The sequence below is a fragment of the Myotis lucifugus genome, unplaced genomic scaffold (genome assembly GCF_000147115.1).
Source record: "Myotis lucifugus unplaced genomic scaffold, Myoluc2.0 scaffold_203, whole genome shotgun sequence".
Taxonomy (NCBI): Eukaryota; Metazoa; Chordata; class Mammalia; order Chiroptera; family Vespertilionidae; genus Myotis; species Myotis lucifugus.
Genome location: NW_005871251.1, coordinates 1,091,194 through 1,114,415, shown reverse-complemented (window position 1 = coordinate 1,114,415; position 23,222 = coordinate 1,091,194). Strand labels below are relative to the sequence as shown.

The 23,222-nt window shown below is 41.7% G+C and overlaps 1 protein-coding gene and 1 pseudogene across 1 annotated transcript in view; one reads left to right on the top strand and one right to left on the bottom strand.

The window, feature by feature from the left end:
* The window catches only part of NOTCH2 (notch 2), a gene marked incomplete at its 5' end in the record, with an annotated part of 92,329 nt that overhangs the window by 23,185 nt on the left and 45,922 nt on the right, over positions 1-23,222 (top strand). Inside the window, 1 exon segment of the mRNA XM_023761240.1 lies at positions 7,908-8,030. Within this exon segment, the coding sequence (XP_023617008.1) occupies positions 7,908-8,030 (123 nt within the window).
* On the bottom strand, positions 16,804-17,154 carry LOC106698609 (annotated as a pseudogene).

Sequence of the window (23,222 nt, the reverse complement as noted above, 5' to 3'; positions counted from 1 at the left end):
GAGCCTTTATTTTATAGCCAGAAGGTAAACAAGTAGTGGTCACCATAGTTATAATGTTCTTGTGAGTTTCACTGTTTTGGCCGCGCTGTGCGCGAGTTGCAGAAGAATCTGTCGCAGAGCAAAGTAACGTATTGAATGCCTTTTATGAGCCAGCCACTGTGCCAGGTTCTTTGCATCCATTAGCTTATTTACACAAAACCGTGGGGACAGGTATGATTTTTCCAGTTTTCCCAGGTGAAGTAACGCAATTTGGAGATGTCAAGTGACTTACCCAAAGGTGCACAGCTGACACGGGGTCAGGCTGAGTCCTGCAACCCAGGTAGGCTCTTTCCAAAGCCTGCGCTTCTGCATCTGGCTGCATCACCCCGCACTGCTCGCCTCCCCCTGATGGCGCTTAGAATATGTGTGAAACGTTTGTTAAATGCTTTGAGGCATTCGAGATAAAAAGGAAAGTAGATTCATGTTATAAGAAAAAAGAGATACCTCTGGTTGTGAATGACTAGTATTTGTCACCTATCAGCGTATGTATGACATCTTGCAGACATTTAAAAACAGTCAGGTAGACTAGTTCTTGCCTTTCAGGATCCCGTGTTCTATGAAACAGATGACATCAGCTTGGACGATGTATAGAAGAAAGTTAAAAAAGAAGGCAAAACAATAGATGATGCAGTAACACTGTGAATAAATAGGTTTTTACACTGTAAGATTTTTACATTGGTCGTTTTTATGTCCCAGGTGGAGTGTAGAAAATATTAGCTTTATTTCCACATGGGAAATAGTGCCTGGAAGATAATTTTCTTTTAGAAAGTTTTTTTTTTTAATAAATGCAGTACCATTCTCCTTGCCCTTCCCTCCATTGCCCTCCACATTACTCTAAATGACTAAAATGTTACTTAAAGTAATAATCACTATCTCGATGTAACCCCGTTATTTGAGGAGAATCAATATTCCACTTCTAAAACTGGGGGAAAGCCAAGTCAGCAGGAGGCAGAGCAGCTTGTGAAGGGATCCCGTGACCTCCAGGTGGCTGCTCCCCGCCCAGCGCACATCTTTGCACATCCAATGATCACCAATTTCAAATGGTAACCATCCCCCAAGTCCCCTCCATTACTGGCCCATGTCTACTTTTTTCTTTTCTTTTTCTGTAACACTTATCATCTTCTCACTGTATAATATATCGTTTACTTCATATGTCTATTGTTTATTGTCTGTCTTTTCCAAATTCTGCTCCCTCCTCCCCTCTCCCGAGTGAAAGCTGGGTCTTTGTTTTTGTTAGTGATGCATCCCACACACCTAAAAACAGTGCCAGGTACATAACAGGCCCATAGCTACTTACTGCGTTCAGTGTAATTCACAGTATTGGGCATGTAACTTTGGTCTTACCGTTTTCTTGCTGGTATCTTGCATCTTAGACTTTGTTTGGCTCCTCCTCTTGTTCTTGGGCTCTCTAACCCTGGAGAAGAAGAAGTTTAGAGTGCTCTTCACTCTGAAAGTCAGTGAACCCCACATAAGTTAGTGATTATATTGGAATGGTTTAATTATAGTTCTTGCCTGCAAAGGGCACTATTGTTTCAGTGAGTTGGTTTTGGTATTATTGTAAGACTCCTGGGGGGAGAATTAAAACTGCAGAAATGACTCATCTTGTGTGACAAAGAAGTATTTCTCTGTAGAGGGAAGGAAAAATAATATATTCAAGAGGGAACTAATAGACGTAAACCAAGGAACCATAGTTTGCCTTCTCCTTGGATCAGCAACCGTTCATCCAAATCTTCATGAGCTACCATCAGGTATTTAGTAGATGCCCTGGGGAGGGCACTCTGCCAGAGTAATTTTAACATAAGAACAAAATGGAAAATAAATGATTGAGTCACTGACTCCCAGTATTTTGGGGTTAGGGCCAACTAGCAGGGAGAGAATGAGTTAGGCTGGTTTGGTGTTTGTGGACATTTAAAGAAGTCACACAGGTAGCCAGAAAGCAGCGGGTTGTTTGAACCTCTTGGCTGTGCCTTGTGGCTTCACAGCTGGATCGAACAGTCTTAAAGGTTCTTTCCCTCTGTCTTTCTCTCCCACACCTTTTTATTCCTCTGTGACTTTTTTTTAACTTCATAAAAAGCTGTCTGATCTGTCCTCTCCAATCAATGAACATGTATCCTTTGTAAACCACCCCTCTACTTCACAGGGCGATTATGTGTCATATCCCCATATCATTGAAATAAGCTTACACACATTTCGTGGCTTTGTGTCTGCTCTGCTGTTGCTGAGCTTAAAAACTGTTGGCAGGAATTCCTCCCGCATTCTCGCAGGGGCACGTGACGTTCTCCTGGGCATCGCAGTAGTCACATCCTGGCAGGTTTCTCTGGAGCAGATGCAGAAGTCTGCTCATGCCACTTTTCAGGGCGCAGCATTTTAGCGCCTTTGACTCGGGCCCCGAGGCCAGTTTTCCTCGATATTCCTGGAAGTGTTTCCTGTTCTCCCACGCTCGCTCCGTGGTTTTGCCCATGCCGTCTCCCCAGCGTTCTGTCACCTTCTCCTCCCACCCACCTTTTTATATAGAACTCATTCTTTTCTTTTCTTTTTAAATTGATTTCAGAGTGGAAGGGAGAGGGAAAGAGATAGAAACATCAATGATGAGAATCATTGATCGGCTGCCTCCTGCACACCCCACACTGGGGATGGAGCCTGCAACCTGGGCATGTGACCTGACCGGGAATCAGACTGTGACCTCCTGGTTCATAGGTCGATGCTCAACCACTGAGCCACACCAGCTGGGCTAGAACTCATTCTTTATAATGCGTCAAAGGCACCTATTTCACTGAAATGCCTTCTATGTTCCCTGCCCCCTTGCGGATTGAGACCCTCCAGAGACCTTTGGCAACCTGTGTACCTCCAGCAGATTATTTGTGTTATCTTTTCCAATAGACACTCTTGTTCTAACATTTTCCCTGGCACCTAACTTAGTGCCTGCTACAAAATTGAGACTCAATGAATATTTGACAAGTCAGTGAACTGAATGTGGTAGAGAAGAGAATTCCTATCCTATATAATAAAAAGCTAATATGCAAATTATCCCATCGGGAGTTCAACCGGGAGACCAGGAGTTTGATCGATTGCTATGACATGCGCTGACCACCAGGAGGCAGCACAGAACATGGCGGGCGACCAGCAGTGGCGGGGCACTGAGGGAGCGAGGGAAGGAGGAGTTGGGGAGGCGGGGAACCTGATTGGCCCTGATGGCTGGTCAGGCCTAGAGACTCTACCTGTGCACAAATTTCATGCACCGGGCCTCTAGTATTATATAATGTTAAAATATGTACTGACTTTATTTCTTTTGAATCCCCTTATTCATTTCTGTGGCTTCCTTGGTGATAAAGTTAGAAAGGAAAGTGGAAAGCATTAGGGGAATCCCAAAGCGAGGTGCAGCCTGGGTGGGTGGAGTGGCCAGAGGATACATGGGCCAGTCATGGAGGTCAGTGAGTTTATCAGGGCTCATTCAGAGGATGAGAGATGTGTGCTAAGAAAATGGGACCAGTTGCTTTTGTGACAGGCTTTCTTTCCAGGGGTGGGGGAGAGATAGACTTGTAGACGTTTACCTTTTTGCCTTTGTCCCCACCATTCCTGGTATCCCTGGGTTTTTCCTCACACTTTTCCTGATGACTTTCAGCCTGGCCTGAGAGCCCTGGCCGGCCATCTCACCTTCTTCTTTGTGCCTCTCCACCCAGCCTTTCCACCCTCACACCTCCCGGCGTCTGAAAATGGAAAGCTACGGATGCTCTCTTGAGGGATGCTGTTCTCTGTGTGGGGTGACAAGTTCAAACGACTCTCTTCTGCTCCCCACCCTCACTGTCATTATTTATCAGCTACATGGCCCACAGTTTTATAACAGCACAGCCTTAAAACGTTCCTTCTAAGTTTAATTTCTCTCCTTGTGGCCTTTTAAGGACGTGAATTGGCTTTCAGCAGTAGATTCCTTTTCGTACGGTCATGGGAGCCTCTCTGTAAGTCTGCTACACCCATCCCACACACAGGTCCGAGACGCGTCTGTTTCCCTTTCCCTTAAAACCTTAAAATATAGTTTTCAGAAGTGATTGCACTGTAACTTATTCATACAAGCCTGACCCACCCCCGTGGCGTAGGCTTCCTTACAAGAATTTGCTAGCTGTTTCCAAAAGGAGTTCTGTGTCTCTATTTTTAAAGCATAAATTCTGTCTTAACTTTGGAGAACTGGTTTGGCTTGAGTTTTTCTCAGACGTGGGAACTTTTGACCCAAGGTCGGTTTTTCAGATTGTTGAAAGAGAACTCAAAGGTCCCGAGAACGTACTGATCAAAACTGGGTGAAGTTCTTAATGCAGTACAGACTCCTACCTACTAGTCATGCAAACTTGGCGTGTGTCCCTCGGCTCCTTCATCTGTAACATAAGAGGATTAGAGTGTATAACCTCCAAGGGATGCTTTGATCCCACTGATTAACAGTAATAGCTAATAAATGTAGAACACTTATTATGCATCAGGTATTGTTTTAAGTGCTTTTCTCAATATAAGAGCTTTTTTGAGATATAATTTGAATACTGTATAATGTGCTCTTTTAAAATATAAAATTCAGTTGTATTTAGTTAATTCACAGATATGTGTAACCATCACCATAGTCAACTTTATCACTCCAAAGGAAATCCTGTACCCATTAGTAGTCATTCCCTATCCCCGAAACTCCCTCCCAGCATTAGGCAACTATTAATCTAATTTCTGTCTCTATAGATTTGCCTGTTATGGACATTTTATATAAATAGAAACACATAATATGTGGTCATTTGTGATTTGCTTCTTTCACTCGATGGTTTCAAAGTTCATCCATGCTGTTGGAGGTATCAATACTTCATTCCTTTTCATGGCTGAATAATATTCCATTGAATAATACAGCTGTGAACATTCTTGCACAAGTTTTTGTGTGAATATATGTTTTTATTTTTCTTGGATATATACTTAGGAGAAGAATTACTAGGTGATATGGTAACTATTTAACCTTTTCAGAAACTACCAGGCTTATTCTAAAGTGGCTGCACTATTTTACATTTTAACCAACAGTGTATGAGGTTTCCCAGTTTCTCCACATCCTCACCAACACTTATTATCTATCTTTTTTATTATCACCATCCTAGTGGGTGTGAAGTAATATCACACTGTGGTTTTGATTTGCATTTTCCTGATGGCTGATGATGTCAAGCATCTTTTCATGTGCTTATCAGCCATTTGTATATCATCTTTGGAGAAATGTTTATTCAGATCCTTTACCCATTTGTAATTGGGTTGTCTTTTTATTATTGTATATTTTATTATTTATTTTATATTGTATATATGTATATTATTTATTATATGTTGTATTTTCATTATATATATGTTTTTAATATATCCTAGATACAAATCAGATATATGATTTGCAAATATTTTTTCTCATTCTGTAGGCTGTCTTTTCACATTCTTGATGGTTTCCTTTGAAGCCAAAATGTTTTTAATTTTGGTGACACTCACACTGTTTTCGTTTGCTTGTGCTTTTGGTCATATTTAAGAAAGCTTTACCTAATCCAAGTCACAGAGATTTACTCCTGAGTTTTCTTCTAAGAGTTTTATAATTTTGACTCTTACATTCTGAGTTAATTTTTGTGCATGGTGTGAGGAAGGGGTCCAACTTTATTCTTTTGCATGTCGATATTTAATTGTTCCAGCACCATTTATTGAATTAAGGTTTTTTTAAATATCTAACTCATTTAATCTTTACAACATCCCTTTGAGGTAGGTCCTATTAATTCCCCCAGAGAGGAAAGGTTTAGTATTTTTCTGTTCACTCGGGTATTGCATGGCAGGGAGGAGAGGGGACTTAGGCAATTTGGCCTCAGAGGGCACACTTTAACCATGAATTTCTCTTCACCTCTCTTCTTCTACCTGTTGGCAGAGAAGAACTACCTCAAAAACAGTCAGTCAGTCATACAAAGAGAACATTTTCTTTCTTATATGTTGTGGTTATGCTGAAATGCTTCTGCTTTCTTAATTTGTCTGTGGTTGGTGAATTCAGTTAGTTGTAGCATTGGCTTGTATGAATCCAGGGTCCCAGTTTCCAATCCTTATAGTTTGGTTACATCTCACTGACACCCTAGTCAATAATATTTAGTCTTAGTCACCAGAGAGATCAAACTAGGGGGAGGAGGACCATTACCAGTTCTAGAACCTCACCAGCCCACACAAGTTCTAGCTGTGGTGGGCCAGGAGCCCTGTGGCCCTCCCACACCCTGAAATGGAATCTTTCACTTCTCTTAAGGCTGTTTCCATTAACAGCACTGGACTAGGAACACAGACCTCAGCTCTTGTTCAGGAACTGCTGCTTGGCAGATGTGCAGATCTGCCCTCGCTTTATCGTAACATTTTCTGACTCAGCCTGTTTGTAAGATGTTCATAGGAATTAAACAGATATATGAGTAACATGATACATTTTTACAAATCTGAGTCTATAAAAATTTTCATAGTCTTTCTCAAGCTTACTTCGTGATTCATCTGCTTGAATGGCCTGAGTACCAAATTCAGAGAGGCCCAGAATTCTCTTCAGTCAGGCTTTCATTCCTCCCCATCTTCTCTGAGCTGATTTCCTTTGGTCTCTGGGAAATCACTGTGGCCACTTGGTCTGTACTCACGCACATGACTGCCGCTGCATTCAGAGAAACGAGCGGTGTTCCAGTGTAGCAGAGCAGATGTAGGCTAACTACCACAGTAGCTTGTGATATAATGAACAAAGCACGGCGTGATTGATGTCTTTCCCAGCCACCGGGCTGTAAATGCCCCCAAAGCAGGGGCTCTGTCTCTTGCACTCTCTGTTATATCCCCAGTGCCTCGTATAAGACTCAGTAAGTGTGTTGAGTGTGAGAGAGGAACCTTAAGGGACATTTTGAAAAGGCCAAGTACATAGTCGTACTATATATCAAGTAGGACAATGCTTAGTGAACATCCTCTCGTTTTAAAGCTGGTAGTCTTCTATTTTAATAGTTAAGGGATTTGGTAGGAAGGAGGGGGGGGGGAAGCCTAATATATAAATTGCTGTGGTTAGTTGGGGTGAAGTTTGAGGTGCTAGTTTCATTTTTCATAAATGGCGAAAATCAAGAGGAAGGAAGCAATGCTATAAATGTAGAGAGGTGGGTGAAGAATTTGAAGGTTTGGGAAGTTTAATTAGTAAGAATGCCACCCCATTTTAAGATAGCTTTTTATATTTCTTTTGCATTTGGCTTGTAATGCGGCACTTATAACAACCTAGAAAAGCAGGCCAGGCAGGTGGAGTCAGCCTCATTTTACAGACGAGGAAGCTGATTCAGAGTTAGGAATTTACCATGTGTTAAGTAGCTTATACGAATAGGTAGTGAGGTTGGAACTTGACTTATATCTTCAGACTTTAAGTTCAGTATTTTTCTTACGCCTTTCATCCCCATCTAGTTTTCCCAAACAATCATCCTAAGGGGGGGGAGGGGATTTAAATCTAATGAGATAAGCTTTTATCTGTTCTTCTCATTAATCTAGCTTGGAGCTGGGGTAAATCTAATATCCTTTTGTTAAGAACCAGTAAAAAGCTGTCCCAAGTGGAGATTTATCTTCACTGGGCTTTTATTTCATGAAACACTTTGAAATACTTATGAGGTAACTGCGAAAGCATGCCATTGGCATAATGAGTCACTCCAACTGTCTAGCTATGCTGGAGGCAAGAGAAGGCAGAAGATTGGGGACTTTTGTTAATGGAGTGAGTCCTGGGTTGAGCAGCTGCTGGCTGCTGAACTGAAATAGTGAAGTAGGGCTGTTCGATGACCCTGTCCTACGGGAGAAGAGAGATCAATTCTTCTTCAGAGAGTTCATCGTTTTCTCTTGCTCTCTCTCACCAGGTTTTGAAGGCAGCACCTGTGAGCGGAATATTGATGACTGCCCCAACCACCGGTGTCAGAACGGAGGGGTTTGTGTGGATGGGGTCAATACCTACAACTGCCGCTGCCCCCCTCAGTGGACAGGTATGTACCGTGTGGTGAATCGGCCAGGCGGGGCCACGGATTGGTAACCAGAGGCAGGCTGCTGTAGAAGTGGGCACCTTTCACAAGGTCTCTGTGCTAGGTCATTGTGCTGACCATCTACGTTCTCCTGTGTTCACTTAAAGGAATGTGTTCACAGGTACTTACTGAGCGTGGCTCTGAACTCAGCACCGTGCTCGTTGCTGGGGCAGCTGTGAGAGAAGAGCATGACTGACGGACTCAGAGGTTATCTGGGAAAAGCAGCACATCGCTGGAACATAGTAGATGCGTAATAAATATCTGAGAGGAAAAGAACATGCTTAAATGTAAAGATAGAAATGTTTTTATCACACACACACACACACACACACACAAATGGTAGCTATGTGAAGTAATGGATGTGTTAACTAACCTTATGGTGGTAATTATTTGCAATATATATGTATATCAGATAATCACATTGTGTACCTTAAACTTACACAATGTTATATGTCAGTCATATCTCAATAAAAACGGGGGGGGGAGAGGGGGAGGAATTACAACTTGTCAAATTTTGGTGTCATGTCAAAGAATATTCATAATTATATGAAAAGGCTATTAGAATATTCCTCTTCCAACTTAAAAAAAAAGTACAAGTTATAGAGACCTCAAGAGTTCAGAGCTTATTGTTTCTTCACAGACAGAACTCCACCTCATCTTATTGTTGTGTCCTGTAATTATGCAAAGGGTTGGGCAGGTGCTCTTGATACATTTTTATGACACCCATCTACATTTCCATTTTTCCCTGTTTCATATCCTTTTTTCACATCGGATAAAAATAGATTTTTTTGCCTCTGATACTAGTATTAGAAGAGTAGCCTTGCTTAATTTTAAAACCTCTTGGAAGTTTCTGATATTGTCTTAGGCAGATTTTCCACTTCTGTTTGAAAGCTAAGTGATTTTTTGCAGACATTCAGATCCCATTTCTGTTTATTTATCTAACTGAAAGTGGAGACAATTAAGAACTGATTAAGTGATTAAGAGCTGAGCCTTTTTTGAGAGAAATTGATTGAGTTAATGTGGAAACCCAAGAATAAGTTATGATATAAAGAAGAAACTACAGTACCCGTGAGGGATGGTGCCCGGCAAAGAAGTCTTGATGTTGGATTGCCGCCAAGCCTACCTGGTATTTAGTGCTAAGAATTGCTTTCCCTTATCTGTGGCAGCTAATTATTTAGAGTACTTTTTTGAGCTGTAGACTATGAGTAAAAAAAAGGTTAAAAGGGTTTAAAACTTCAATAACACGATTTTCTGGAAAGGCACACATTTCTGCTTTTAATCCCCAAACTGTCCACTTGTAATACTTTCCCACTGGGCTTCCTAGAATTGGATTTCCCCTAGAATTTCTACTTGGTGTCTTGATCCTACGCCTTCACTCCCAAACCCCTGCTCTTTCTGTCTTCTCTCTTTAGCTTTTGCCATTTCTCTGGTAGATTTTTCAAAGGCCATTTATTTTCACCTTAAAAAATTACTATGAAGTTAATTACATGACAATAACGGGAAAGATTTGAATTTTTCTCTTTTTAATGTCCCTTGCAGTGGTGTTGGGTGGGATGAGATGCTGGTTAGGGACTTGGCCCCATTCTCTTCTCTCCCTTGCTCTGGGGGAGAGGAGAAGGGCTCCGTGTGGTTCTAAGCTCCGAACAGTGAAGATGAAATGATATTGTGATTTCGTTACTGGTTTTTCTTTGATACCACACTCAGTTAGTTTCCTGCTTTGATATGAAATAGGAAAACCCAATCATGGGGCACGTTTTCCCAGTGAAATGATAATTTACCAACATTTCTTACCCCAGGATGTTTAATAAATTCCTCTTTTCTGTGAAGGTCCTTGTAAGATGTTTCTTTCTCCATGTGTTCTTGTATTTCTAGAAAAGATGGCAGACATGATGGGTAAATCCAGTGTGGTAATATTTATTTATTTTGATCTGCTGCCGTATAAAGTGACCCCCTTCCTTTGGTTTCTTGCCACAGTTTTCCTTCCTCTATGTCACTCCTCCCAATTCTTTGGTTTCCAATGACAACCTTGTTGTTTGCTCTCCTCCCCACCAACAGGATAAAGTCCAAGGTTCTTCCACTTCATATGAATGAAGTCCTTCCTGGCCTCAGCCCTGTATTAGTATGTTCTGCTTTATACAACCTAAAGAAATGACTGGGGCCGGGGGCTGGGAGTTAACTGATGTTTATTATTTATTAGCACCCCAATAAGTGCTGATTACAGTGTTTTATTTTGTGTAAGCTTTGCAGTAACTGTATGAGGGGTAGAGTTTATGAAATATCCTTTTTACAGATGATCATGGGTCTCAGAAGAGCTAAACATTTACTCAAGGCACATAGTGGTTCGGCTAGAAGTTGAACCAAGTCTGTGCTCAATCTGTGATCCTTTTCCTATGCAAATTTACTCTATGGGTGGTCTTTTTGAAATTTTTTTTGTTTTTAAGAACTTTGATTCTTTTTAATTGATTGAAAGTACAATTTATAGTTATATTATTCTAGGATATGGTGCTTTAACTCTGTGTTTTTCCTTTTTAAAAGTTTACCTGTTACTTTGAGATTCGAAATTAATATTAAGTGAATGTTTACTATTTAGTCTGGTGGTCTTTTCATTATACCTAAAAGCTTTATTACAACTTCGTTCAGAATTCCCTTATAATTTCCAGCTGTAGAGTTTAAGCGTGAACTGTTTCGTCTGGCTTTTGACAAAATAGAAAAGGAAGGGTTGGAGTAGGTTTCTAGGAGAGGGAATGAAGTTGCCAGCTATCTGAAAAAGAATGGATGGGATTGTGGAGCTGAAAAAACTAGGTATCAATTTGAAATAAGTGGAGATTTGGGAATCTGCCATGTTTTTAATGAGAAGAGCCTGTGTTGGATGTGCACAAACATGGAAGGCTTAGCCTTCTATAGCAAATTTCAGGCTTCACATGACCAGAGTTTTTCCAAGTGTGTTTATGGTTTGATTTCAGGTAAATGTGTCAGCTTCCCCCCACGGCCCCCCCACCCGCTTTTTTTTTTTTTTGAAGTCTTTATTTGTCAACCATGGAACTGATATCTCTTAGTTACTTTATTGGGGTATTGGGTGAATGAATGGTGCAATAAAAAGCTTTTTGAGTTTATACTCACCAAACAATTATCTTGTAAAACATTCTGAATTCTGCTGTTTGATATGGTAGCCACTAGACACACCTATTGTGCCACAACTGAACAATACCTGATTTTTTTTTAAAGTAAAATGTCTCATTAATAATGTTTTACGTATTGATTAGATGCTAAAATGATGTTTTAGATACACAGAGTTAGATAAAATATAATATTGAAGTTAATTTTACCAGTTTCTTTTGCCCTTTTTAAGTGCCACCAGAAAATTTAAAATTACATCTGTGGTCCTAGCCGGTTTGGCTCAGTGGATAGAGCGTTGGCCTGCGGACTGAAGGGTCCTGGGTTCGATTCCAATCAGGGCCACATGCCCGGTTGCGGGCTTGATCCCCAGTGAGGGGCATGCAGGAGGCAGCCAATTGATGATTCTCATCATTGATGTTTCTAGCTCTCTCTCCCTCTCCCTTCCTCTCTGAAATCAATAAAAATATGTTTTAAAAAATTACATCTTTGTCTCTGAGACATTTCTATTGGACCACGCTACTTTAGCGGCAAAGATGTTCTTTGGTGTTACCATTGCTGCTACTGGGTAGATGTATCCTCTTTGATCCTGGTAGGTAGAGGTGGGCTTGTAATTGTCTGTAGAGGGGCCTTGTGTTGGCCTCACTGGAAAAAAGCATGGTGGCCATGCTCTGGTGTGCTTCCCACATCACTGGTGTGCAGAACTGATCTCTAGCCCATCACAGAACCTTTTCACTTGGTGTGACTCTCTAGACTAGTATTCGTTGATGCCCTCAAAAGCTACCACCCTTCTGGCCAAGCTAAAACCCAGGCAGAAGAAAGAAATGGAATTGGACAAATGATTTAGTTTTTTATTGGTAGATTGTGATGGAGTTAGTTCCCTTTACGAAATGGAAGTACACCGGAGGATCGGACGAAGCCCGGGCACACGTGTTTTTACTGTTACTGTATCTGGCCCCAAGCCATCTGCCATCTTATGAGAGAAGTTTTGCTCTGGCAGATAGCCACCTAAGAAAACAAAAGTTATGAAAGGCCCCCAAATTAACTGAGGCAGTGCAGATGAATGTTTTGTCTACGTAGATTGCTATTTGGATTTTCTTTTTAAAGGTTCATTTCCTTCAGAATTAAAGTTGCCTCTAAACTCCACTCACAAATTCCTCTCTGGCAGCTTTTGGTTTTGGGTTCACTCCTAGGGCAGACGTGATTTATTTTCCTGTCCTGGTTATTAACCCAGAAATGTAATTTCAGCGTGGGCTTGGAATAGAGCTCTGGGACACGGAGCAGAAGTGAACAATGGACGTTAGGTGGGACATGAGTCTAATAAAACCGACCACATTGTCTCTCAGCTCCTTTATAACACGACGAGCCTGAACGTTGGCTCAGACTCCCTTTGCTGTTGGTTGCTCCAATTTCAGTAAAAGTTTTTGGCATGAATCAGCGAGGAACATACCACCAGAGGTGCTGCGTGAGCTCCTTCTGGCAGGAAGTGGAGTCTCTTCATGGTGGTATTTTCATTTTGAACTGAATATTCCCATTCCAGTCCGGCCTCTGGTTGGTGACCAGCTATGCTCTGAGGAGACTTCCCTCACAGCCACTTTTCTGCTCTTTCTGGTTGAGAGTGGAAACGATGTAATTACATCTGGGCCTATAGATGTTTTCTCCTTCACTTTCTGCATGGGGAATTGGAAAATGCAGCTCCCATTTCAGTTTCTCTGCTGTCAACTTGGTTGCGAGGCCTTGATAATAAGCCTGCTTTCTGGAATTCTTCTTCCCCAACCCAATTTCAGTTCACTGTCAGTTGGGCAGACTGCCAGAGTGCTGGCCTGAAGCACCCTCACCCCAGAGCTGATTAGTGGTTGTGTTGGTGGGGACAGGGGTAGGGGGTTAGTATAGCCCCCACGAAATGCAGGAGGGGAGACCAGGAGGGAATTTTCTGCCCTCGTCCGTGACGCAGTGTCTGGCTTTGGCTATATTCCAGGCAAGGCCCAGTTTCACTTCATGGCTTTTAAAGGCCCCACTGAATGGTCATAAGGTAGCTTCAGTAACAGATATTTATTGAATGACTAATTCAAATATACTGTGCTGGATGCCGTAGAGACATGAAGAAAGACATCATTTTCTATCTTTAAAGAAGGGTCAACTGCCTAGAAAGAAATAGTCTACATAACCACAGTGGGAGTTAGAAAGTACGAATAGACGTGACTTTGAAAGAAAGATGGACAGGAATTGGGGACCATCTAAGTTCTCCATTGAATGAGGGGGTAGATTGAGAAGAGTTAACTTCTGTTTTGAATCTGAGTAATAGGAACCTGTGGGGACTGTTGACAGAGAAATAGGCTAGAGATGATGGTGAGTTTGAGGTGAGTTTTCCAAGTGAAAAGCATTCAGCAGAAAGACACAGGAGGTCAGAGCAGAAGTAGGGGCTAGGCAGGGACTTAAATTTTGAGTCTTGTTTTTGGTTGCCTTGGGAATGTATCAAGTCTGTAAGGGAAAGTGTGTGGAGTGAGAAGAACAGAGGGTTGGGACCTGAATTGTGAGAAATGTCTGCATTAAAGAAAACTGATGAGAAAAGGGATACAAAGAAGGAAGATGAGAAAAAGGGGATGTGGGAGTTGGGAAGAAGCTCGCCATTATAGCATCACTGAGTTGGGGTGCATTTTAAGATTGTGCCCTCAACTCGACTCTGCATGCCTCTGTTGTGGCACCTGTCGTATTTCACTCCTCTTCCTGGTTTATGTGTTTGCTTCACCTACTAGACTCTCAGCCTCTGGTGGGCTGGGAACTGGCATTCCCAGGTCCGGTTTTAACAAATGGTGGTTATTGAATGAGTGACAACCAGAAGACTCAAATAAGAATGATAATTATACAGTTAATCAGAATTTTTGAAGTCATTGGAAATCTTCTAAAATGTGGTTTCAATATAAAAGGAGAAAAAGAGACCAGATTGCAAGGGGTTAAAAAGAAAAGTGGGTGTTGAGGAAGGAGGAAAGGGAGGAGTGGGCATAGTCACTTAAGATTTTGTACAGCTCGAAAGGGGAGAAAGGAAGCTGCAGGGCCCGAGCTATGGGGGACAGAAACTTCATTCATGTGACCAACCGTAGAACCTTGGCTAGACTAAGAGTTAAGACGGCTAGAAGGGGTTGGTTAATGAACTGGGTTATTTTGGGAGGGGCTTTTAGAAGTTTTAGTGGGGGGTAAATTAGGTGAAATGATGGTTGGGAATGGGAAAGGAGGGAGGTGGAAGTTATAGTCAGAGAGTGTACCAAGTTTGAGATCTTGGAATGGGAACAGTGAATGTCACATAATGAGATCCAGAATGTGAGTATGTTCGTGATATGGAGTAGATGTGGAGGTCTGTTGAGAAAATTAAGAACTCTTGGCTCAAATGACGTTATTAGTTTCCAACCCAGATATTGATTTCATGGGAGATGGGAGAGGAAAGAGTGAGAAGAACATAAAGCCATGTGCTTAAGTCATTTAAGGAAGTGGAAATGGTCCATGAGGACAATAGAGAGAGGTGTGAGGTGTTCTTTTTATTTCTAAACGTATACATGTTTAGAAAAATTTGGATTTGAATCAACTTCTCTATTTTTCAATGTCAAAATGAAACTATACCAATTGCCTTTTCTGCAAGATGAGGAATATTGTCTCTACTCTCCAGATTTTGTTTCTATGATCTGCATTTAAAAATTCATATATAGTATTATTAGTACTGAATTTTAAAATCTTATACATATTCTTCAAAAGTTATTCTTGATATTTTTATTGTTTTATAATGCAATTTATAATGTTTTAGACAGTTCTATGTGTGACTTGCTTTGTGTTAACTACCAGTACATTCATATCACAACCTTTTCATTCCTGAGTTATTTATTTTTATTTATTCTTTTCAGTTAAATGAGTACATCTTTGAGTATTTTTTGCCCCAGAAAAATTAAATGTTGGCATATCTTCAGAGCTCTTGGATTTTTGGATTTTAGTTGCCTTCTTATACAAATAGCATCTTGTCTAGATATTGAATTATTGGGCCACAAATTAATCTTATCAAGTTTCTAGATATTGTTCCTTTGCTTCTTGTTGTGAGTATTAGAGGGAAGTTCCGTGTCAGACATGTCAGTCTCAGGCTCTGCGTCTCCTCTCTCTCAAATCAAATCTTCAACCAATATTGGTTATAGGTGTTTTATTTCAGTACTTTTTGAGCCCTTTGGAGCTGCAGACTTAAGTCTGATCTTACCTCAGAAAATGGTGTCTTTTTCATTTGTTTTTGTGTTTTCAGGAACCTATTACCTTTACATTGGGTCTTCATTCTCCCCCATGGCTGAAATCTTCTCTGTCACTATTATAATTTGCTGTTTTTTCCTTAGCATTTTATGAGAATTTCTTAAGCTTTTCCTTCACAACACTGATTTTTTTCTTCATTGTTCTGTCCTTTGTAGCTTCCAATTCTGATTTTTACTTGAACTGCATTTTATATTGTTATAATATTTAAACTCATTGACTCTAGTTCCTCTCCATTTCTGCCTTTCTCTCAGCCTGCCTCCTTTCATCAGAGTCCGATGTCCTATATTATTTTTCATTTCTTTTTAGACCTACATGTGTTTAAATTTCTTGAGAGTACAGAACCAGTTCTTTCTAAATTTATTAGTTTCTGGAAGTGAATGTTTTTCACAAGTATGCCCTTCTTGTACATCTTAAGTGGTATGTTCCACATCTTTCATATTTCAGAATGTTTTAATAGGTGTTGTTTTTTCAATTTTACTCATTCTGCTCATGGTAACTGCTTGCCTGTAAACAGTAGGTTGATTCTCTTTGGAACCCCTGCTGCGGTTTTTCCTTGCAGAGAAGTGAAGGGGTCTTTACATAAACTGAAATAACAGCCCAGCAGCCCACGGAGCGGGGAGAGAGCCAGAGCATGAGCCTCCTGGCAGGGGGACCGAAGCTTGGCACCATTTTCTTCTCTGTGCCAGGGCTCGGCTCTCAGAATGTCTAGCTTTGGCACAGCATCCGCTTCTTGTCATTCGCCGTTTGAGCCTGGATGCTCTTTGGTGCTGCTGCATCTGGAATTGGCCCGGACGCACTGACTTTCTCATTGCTAGAGTGGCCACGGGAGCCCTGGAACCCCTCAGGGTTTTAAATTGCTGTTGACCTGCAAGGGTGAGATGGAGTTCAGTCCATTCTCCCCGCAGCAGCAGAGTGGGCTTCCTGAACACAGATGGATCGTGTGGTTTCTTTGCTTAAAACACTTCGGTGGGTCCTCCTTGTCTCTGGATAGAGTTCCAAGGCTCTGCATATAACTCCCCCTGCAGCCATATCTCCTTGATGCATGCCTTGTAATTTAATCTCACAGGGGTTTTTTCATTACCTCCAATGAGCCATGTTCTCTCTTTTTTTCAAACCTATGCACGTACACTTCCTTAAGCCTAAAATACGCTCCACTTCATCCCCTTCCCACACACACTCTCACACACATACACACTCTTGCACCACCTGGCTAACATATGAAGTCTGTGTGTGTGTGTGTGTGTGTGTGTGTGTGTGTGTGTGGTGTGTGTGTGTGTGTGTGTGTCTCAGTAATTTAAAGTTTATTCTGCTATAATGCAGCTTATCCTGACGTTAGGTTGCATTAGATGGCATGTTTCTGAGTCTGTTCCCAAGATACTCTGTTGTGCTTATCTCTGTTTTAAGACTCGTGCAATCTCTGGCACTAGGGAGTGATCTGGGTTTGGATTACATAGCAGTAAACAAATGGGTAAAAGAACTTTAGAAATAGTTAAAGCAGGAGACCATCATGATTTTAGAATATGGAGCCCGATGCTGCCGTTACTGTTAATATTTGGATGATAAATTCTTATTTTTCATGCAAACTTAGGTGGCTTGGAGGGGTAGTCTATAGGAAAATGAATTATAAAAAAAAATACACTGCCTTGATATGAGATGCCATTAGTCCCATAATTGTAGTTTGCCAATGAAACATATTATCACCAACTGAACTGGAGAATTTAGTTCTTCTCTGTTGTCCTACTCTGTGTTCCCAAGGCAGCACGCACCAATTAGAGCTGTTATTGCCCCCTGTATAATGGTTTGGTTGTAAACCTGTATTTGTCTATAAGTTCTGCAGGGTAGAAGCCATAACTGTTTTATTCACCATTATAGCCCCAGTATGTATAGGTCAGGCCTGGCACATAGTATAAACATCTTTATTGAATAAGTGAATGAATGAACGAATTGGGCATTACCTTTCCATTTGTTTCTGACCCGCCCTTATTCTTCCAAATTTCGGGCTGTAATTGGGTTCTTTTGGGATCTCTCTCCTTATCTCTCTGAGATACTTTAGTGTCTTTCCCCGGTGTGGACCAGGCCTTGTACTACATCGTAAAACTGGAGTCATTGTATGAGAGGATTACATTTGACAGTTAAGTGCTTAACAGTGTCTTGTACCTAGAAATGGCTTAATGAATGAATGTTTATTGGTTGAAGTCAGTAGCAGCTTTAGGGAATTAAGAAAACATGGATTCTTTGCCTACTTACCTTCAAGCAGATGGAAGCAATTGGAAGAGGAGGACCTTTATCAAAGAGGGCTGACTGGCATTATTCGCAGATAACATGATATTGTACATAGAAAACCCTAAAGACTCCACCCAAAAAACTGCTAGATTTAATCAATAACTTTAGCAATTAACAGGATACAAAATTAACATTCAGAAATTGATGGCATTTTTATATACCAATAATAAATTCTTAGAAAGAGAAACTAAAAAAAAACCAATCCCATTTACCATTGCAACAACAACAAAAAATAAGATACCTAGGAATAAACCAAGGTGCTAAAAGACCTGTACTCAGAAGACTATAGGACATTGGAAAAAAAAATCGAGGCCAATGTGGCTCAGTTGGTTGGACGTCATCCCAAACACCAGGAGGTTGCTGGTTCGATTTCTAGTCAGGGCACATGCCCGGGTTGCAAGCTTGATTCCCAGAGGGGGCGTGCTGGGGGCAGCCGATTAGTGTTTCTCTCTCATCGATGTTTCTACCTCTCCCTTCCTCTCTCTGAAATCAATAAAATAAAATATTTTAAAAAGAATAAATAGAGGAAGATATAAACAAATGGGGGGGGGGGATGGAAACCAGAATGGTAGAGCCAGAGGTGTTTCAAAGGGAGAGACTGGAGAGGTAGGCAGAAAACCTGGATAGGATTTAGAATTTCATCCTAAGTAGAATGGAAGTCATCAATGTGTTTCACAGGCAAAATGCACAATCTCACTCTACATGTTGATATTCTGAGCAACTCTTTAGAAAATTTATTGATCAGGTTGCAGGGAAACTAGGCTTTTGAGGAGTCTGGGAAAAGGTCATGGCATCTAGAAATGGAGGCAACATTCACATTCACTGAGCGTCTTGCATTTATCCATACGTGTATCCCTCACCCCTACACTCTCCCCTTACCCACGGCATACCCGGGTCTTGTGTATACACCAGTGCTTTGTGCACACGCACATTCTCTCATTAAGCAGACCCCGTGGACTCCAGTGTTCTTACGGAATGCTTCAACCAGCTTTAGTGCCAGCAGGCAGCCGAATGGGCAACTCGTCCTCTGTTCTTTCACTTCAGCTTCGGAATGGAAAACTGTGTTTAGAGGAGAAGGTCTCGCAGGACAGAGGTTGTAAGAATGTTCTGCTCTGAAATGGAAAGATGAGCTTGGCAACTGCTGGTTGAAGGGTGTACTGGAGACTGAATTCTCTTGATTTAACCACGGAAGAGAGGAGGTAGCAGGGTCAGGGCAAGGGCCAGCCCAGCTCTTTTTTTATATGTTCTCATGTGGTGATTGTTGTTGCAATGAGAGTTGACCCTTAGCAGGGCCACTGATGTGATAAAAGTTTTTCCCACACACTTCACAGTTGAGAGATGCCTGGGAAGGGAGGGGGCTTCTTCCCAAAGTGCTAAGGCTCAGTGATCACGCCGCCTCCCCCTCCTCCTCGTACTTCCCAGTCACTTGTGACTCCAGGTCAGATGGATGGTTTGTTTGTGGTGTCTTGAGAGCCACAACAAGCTGTTTGTATCCCAGTGCATTGCAGCTCACGCGGCCCCTGGGCTAGAGCTTGATGCTAGTGCGGTCCAGGCCATGGTTTCCATTTCAGGACAGTCCTCTCATATTTACTGCCACAGTTGGACCCACGATGGACCCTATGGTTTCCAGACAGTAGGATGGGGCAGTAAGAAAAGCTTGGCATGGAAGCGACCCTACTCCTATAAAACCAGCACAGCAGGCGTATGTTTCTAATGGGGAAGTAGTAGTGTCATCTCCTTAGCAGCACTGCGGAGGCATTTAGCTCTTCCATTTTTCACTCCTGCCCTGTCCCTCCGCAGTCAGCTCAGCATCTCCTTCCCTGTTTTGAAGACTAACTTGATCTACCATCCGCACTTAACGATTTCCATTTTTTATTTTGTCTCATTGTTCTTCCAACTGGCTGTCTAGACGTGGACAAGTCAGTGTACCTCTCTGGTCCTAATTTCCTCATCTGTAAAAATGAGCACGTTAGATTAGGTCTGAGATCTACTTCTCCACTGACACCAAGTGTCTGATACAGTGCATGACACGTACACCGAGGTGAATGGCAGACACAGTCCCTGCCCTGGTGGATGTGAATTTGGAGATCTCCCTAAGTGACGGGAGAGGTCAAAGGAGGAGAAGTAATTAGCCACATAAGTAAGAGGGGAAGAATATGTGAGGTAGAGAGAACAGGAAATGCAGAGGGTCTGGGGTAGGAAAGAAGATAATGTTAAGGTACCATCAGTAAGGCATCATGGCCAGAGTGAAATATGTGAAGGGAAGATATGAAGTTGAGATATATTTATGAGGCAAACTGTCAGCCAGAAAATTATCAGTAGCCACAGGAGGCTCTAAGCATGTAAGGTGTCAGCAAAGGATTTGGTAGTGTGACATCTCATACCAAGTTAGTCCAGACTCATGGTGGCAACAGAAATGGCACCTTCTAAAAACAAGTGATTTCTTTTTCTTTTACACACAGAAAATGGGGCGGGCCTTAGTCCCAGTATTAAATGGCCATAGCTGCAATATCTGGCAGGTGAAATTACTAAGGGGCGGGTCCCCTGATGCCCTCAAACATTGCCTCACTGAGCCTCCTACAACATATTTTGGAGTTCGCCAGTGAACTGTGTGAGCTGAGACCGATGATGCCACATGCTGACACTTGTTGGATTGAAGGCTTAGAAGCGTGGTCAGGCATGGCAACGACCCAGCTCTCCCGCTTCACCAGCGGCTTTTATGTGCTAGGTCGCTCATAACTTGGTGCTCTCTCCTTCTCTCCCTATTAACAGAAAGTCATTTGCTTTTAGTGCCTCCTGTATTCTATGAGCAGACTAATCTTCAAAGGCAATTTTGATCCTGTCTTCCCCCACCCATGAACCCATGATAACTCCCTTTGCTTGTTGCATCAAATTTAGAATTCATAGTCGAATTCAAAGCTTCAAACGAGCTCCAGACTTCCTCCTTTTATTTTATTTTTTAAGCATCATCTCAGGATATGCCCATTGGTTTTAAAGAGAAGGAGGGGGAGGGAGGGAGAACAAGAACATCAATAGATTGCCTTCTGTATGTCCCCGGACCGGGAATGGAACCTATGGCCTTTCGGTATATGGGACGGTGCTCCAACCAACTGGCCAGGCCAACCTTTCTCCTTTTAAATATATGCTTTTTTTTTTTAAATTGATTTCAGAGAGAGAAGGGAAAGGTAGAGAGGGAGAGGAATGATCGGCTGCCTCCTGCACATCCCCTACTGGGGATTGAGCCCGCAACCCAGGCATGTGCCTTAACCGAGAATCAAATCATGATCTCCTGGTTCATGGGTTGACGTTCAACCACTGAGCCACACCGGTCTGGCCAACCTTTCTCCTTTTAAATCCAAGCCAAAGAATACATTTTAGTCATGTTGATGTCTTCAAGACCTAACCTTATCACCCTCAGTGAGCACCTCTCTCCAGTCCGGGATGTAGTAGGAAAAGCTGAATAACCTAAATGCACCCAGTCTCGCCAGATAATCACCAAGAAATTTTCCTAATTCAATATTCAGTGACCTTCTGCCTGTATTCATTTCTAACAAGGAGTGTTCTTTAATTGTCTCATGCTTCTATGCCCTCTCCAAGTGCCCTAGGACCCGAGGATCAGGGACCAAGTCTGTAGATCTTGTAGGTCAAATCCAGGGCTGGGTACGTAACTGTGCTGTGGTCGAAAGCAGTAGATTTCGAGTCAGACTGATCTGGCTTTGAGTGGCAGTGCTCTCACTTACTGGTTTATGACCTTGGGAAAGTTACCTGACCTTTCTGAGCCTTCTTTCTTATTTGGAGGCTTCTGCATTGGTTTCCTCCTGTGCCAAGAGGGCGGTGACATGAAGGGCAGTGTCTTAGTAGATGTCCCATTGGGAACTTTTGGACAAGCAACTGTAGTGGCCCCGTGAGTTACTATTGTCTACCTTCTGAATTTAAAAACTGGTTGGTAGAATTGGAAGTAGGAGGAGAGAAAAAATTCTGGCAGAAATGAGCTTGGGAAGGCATGTTGTTCTGGAGAAATGAGCCTGAAACTTAGAGAAAAATGACCCATTCTGTAGAAAATTCTTATACGCCACGTGTGCTCTTGGCTCTAGATTTGATTTTTCTAATGAACCATATCTGACAGACAGATAGTCCTAAGGTGTTCAGTGATGGTATTTAGCCTTCAAAAATCAATCTCATTAAAAAAATAGTGAGCTATCCCCAAAAGTACATTTGCTATTTGGATAGTGACTTGCACTCCTACGTTTTTTCAGTAATCAGATTGTGTGAGTGATGATTGGAATCCTCACCTTCATCCGCACCACTTTGTGTGCTTGGGAACCTTAGACACGAAGAGTTGGTTTTGATACGTGAGAGTCACATCTCAAGTCTTTGTTAGGAATTTTAGAGTCAGATAGGTCTAGTCCAAATCCCAACTCTCCTTGAGGGCAGAAAACTTCACACTAGGCAAGTTACCATACCTCCCTGAGCCTGATTTCTCAACCATGAAGGACATAATTTTTGTTGCAGCTCAAGCTCAGTGCCTGCTTCCTAGTGGGCAATCAATGACTTTTGGTTTCCTCTCCCAAGAGTGCCAAACTTGCATTCCAGGCACTGTTTATTTATCTCGTCTGTCTTATTACAATATTTAAGTGTCTGGGAATTATAATGCATAAGGAATACATGAGATATTTTTAAACACAGTGTCTTATACTCAGAATTATCACAAAGCCAGTCAAAAAGAAAAATAATATCCAGATTTTTCCCTTTTTTTTTAAGATTAAAGCCTTCATTTTAGAGATATTGGATTTAATGTGACAGTTTTAGAGGGACAAACAGTTTGTAACTTGAGAGTACATCGCAGCTGAGTGGCCAGAGGTCAGTCTCCTTTGTAAAATAAATTTTGAAGCACATGGATGAAAAAGGATGTTATATTAGCTAGTACATTTGCTATAATCATAAAAACCAAAATATGGCTTTCTTCCATTTTATTAGTACTTATAAAATAAAAACAATTTATGAATATATGTCCCTTTTCAAGATAGAGAAACTACAGTCTTTGCCAAAAATACACACCCATAATTATTGCAATACCAAATTGCTCACATTTAGCAAGTCACTTGGTTTTAGGGTAGCATAGATATTTAAGTTCGCATAAGTGTAAGAGACAAGATTCTCAGTAATGTCCAGGTTACAGTAACTCTTCACCTACTTCTCAGTCATATACTTATTTCTAAATCCCACCTTTATCCCACTTACACATCTGTCTGTATCTGAGGAAGCATGTCTGCCAGTACAGGAAGGGAGCAAAGCTTTCTGTAATAAATGGCATCGTCTGCCGTGGGGGAAGTCATTGCCAATGCATGCACTCACTCACACAACTCATGCACTCACACAACTCACTCGTTCGTGCAACTCACTCATGCATTTCACACACCTCACTCATCCATGCAACTCACACATCTCACCTACTCACACAACTTACTCACACATCTC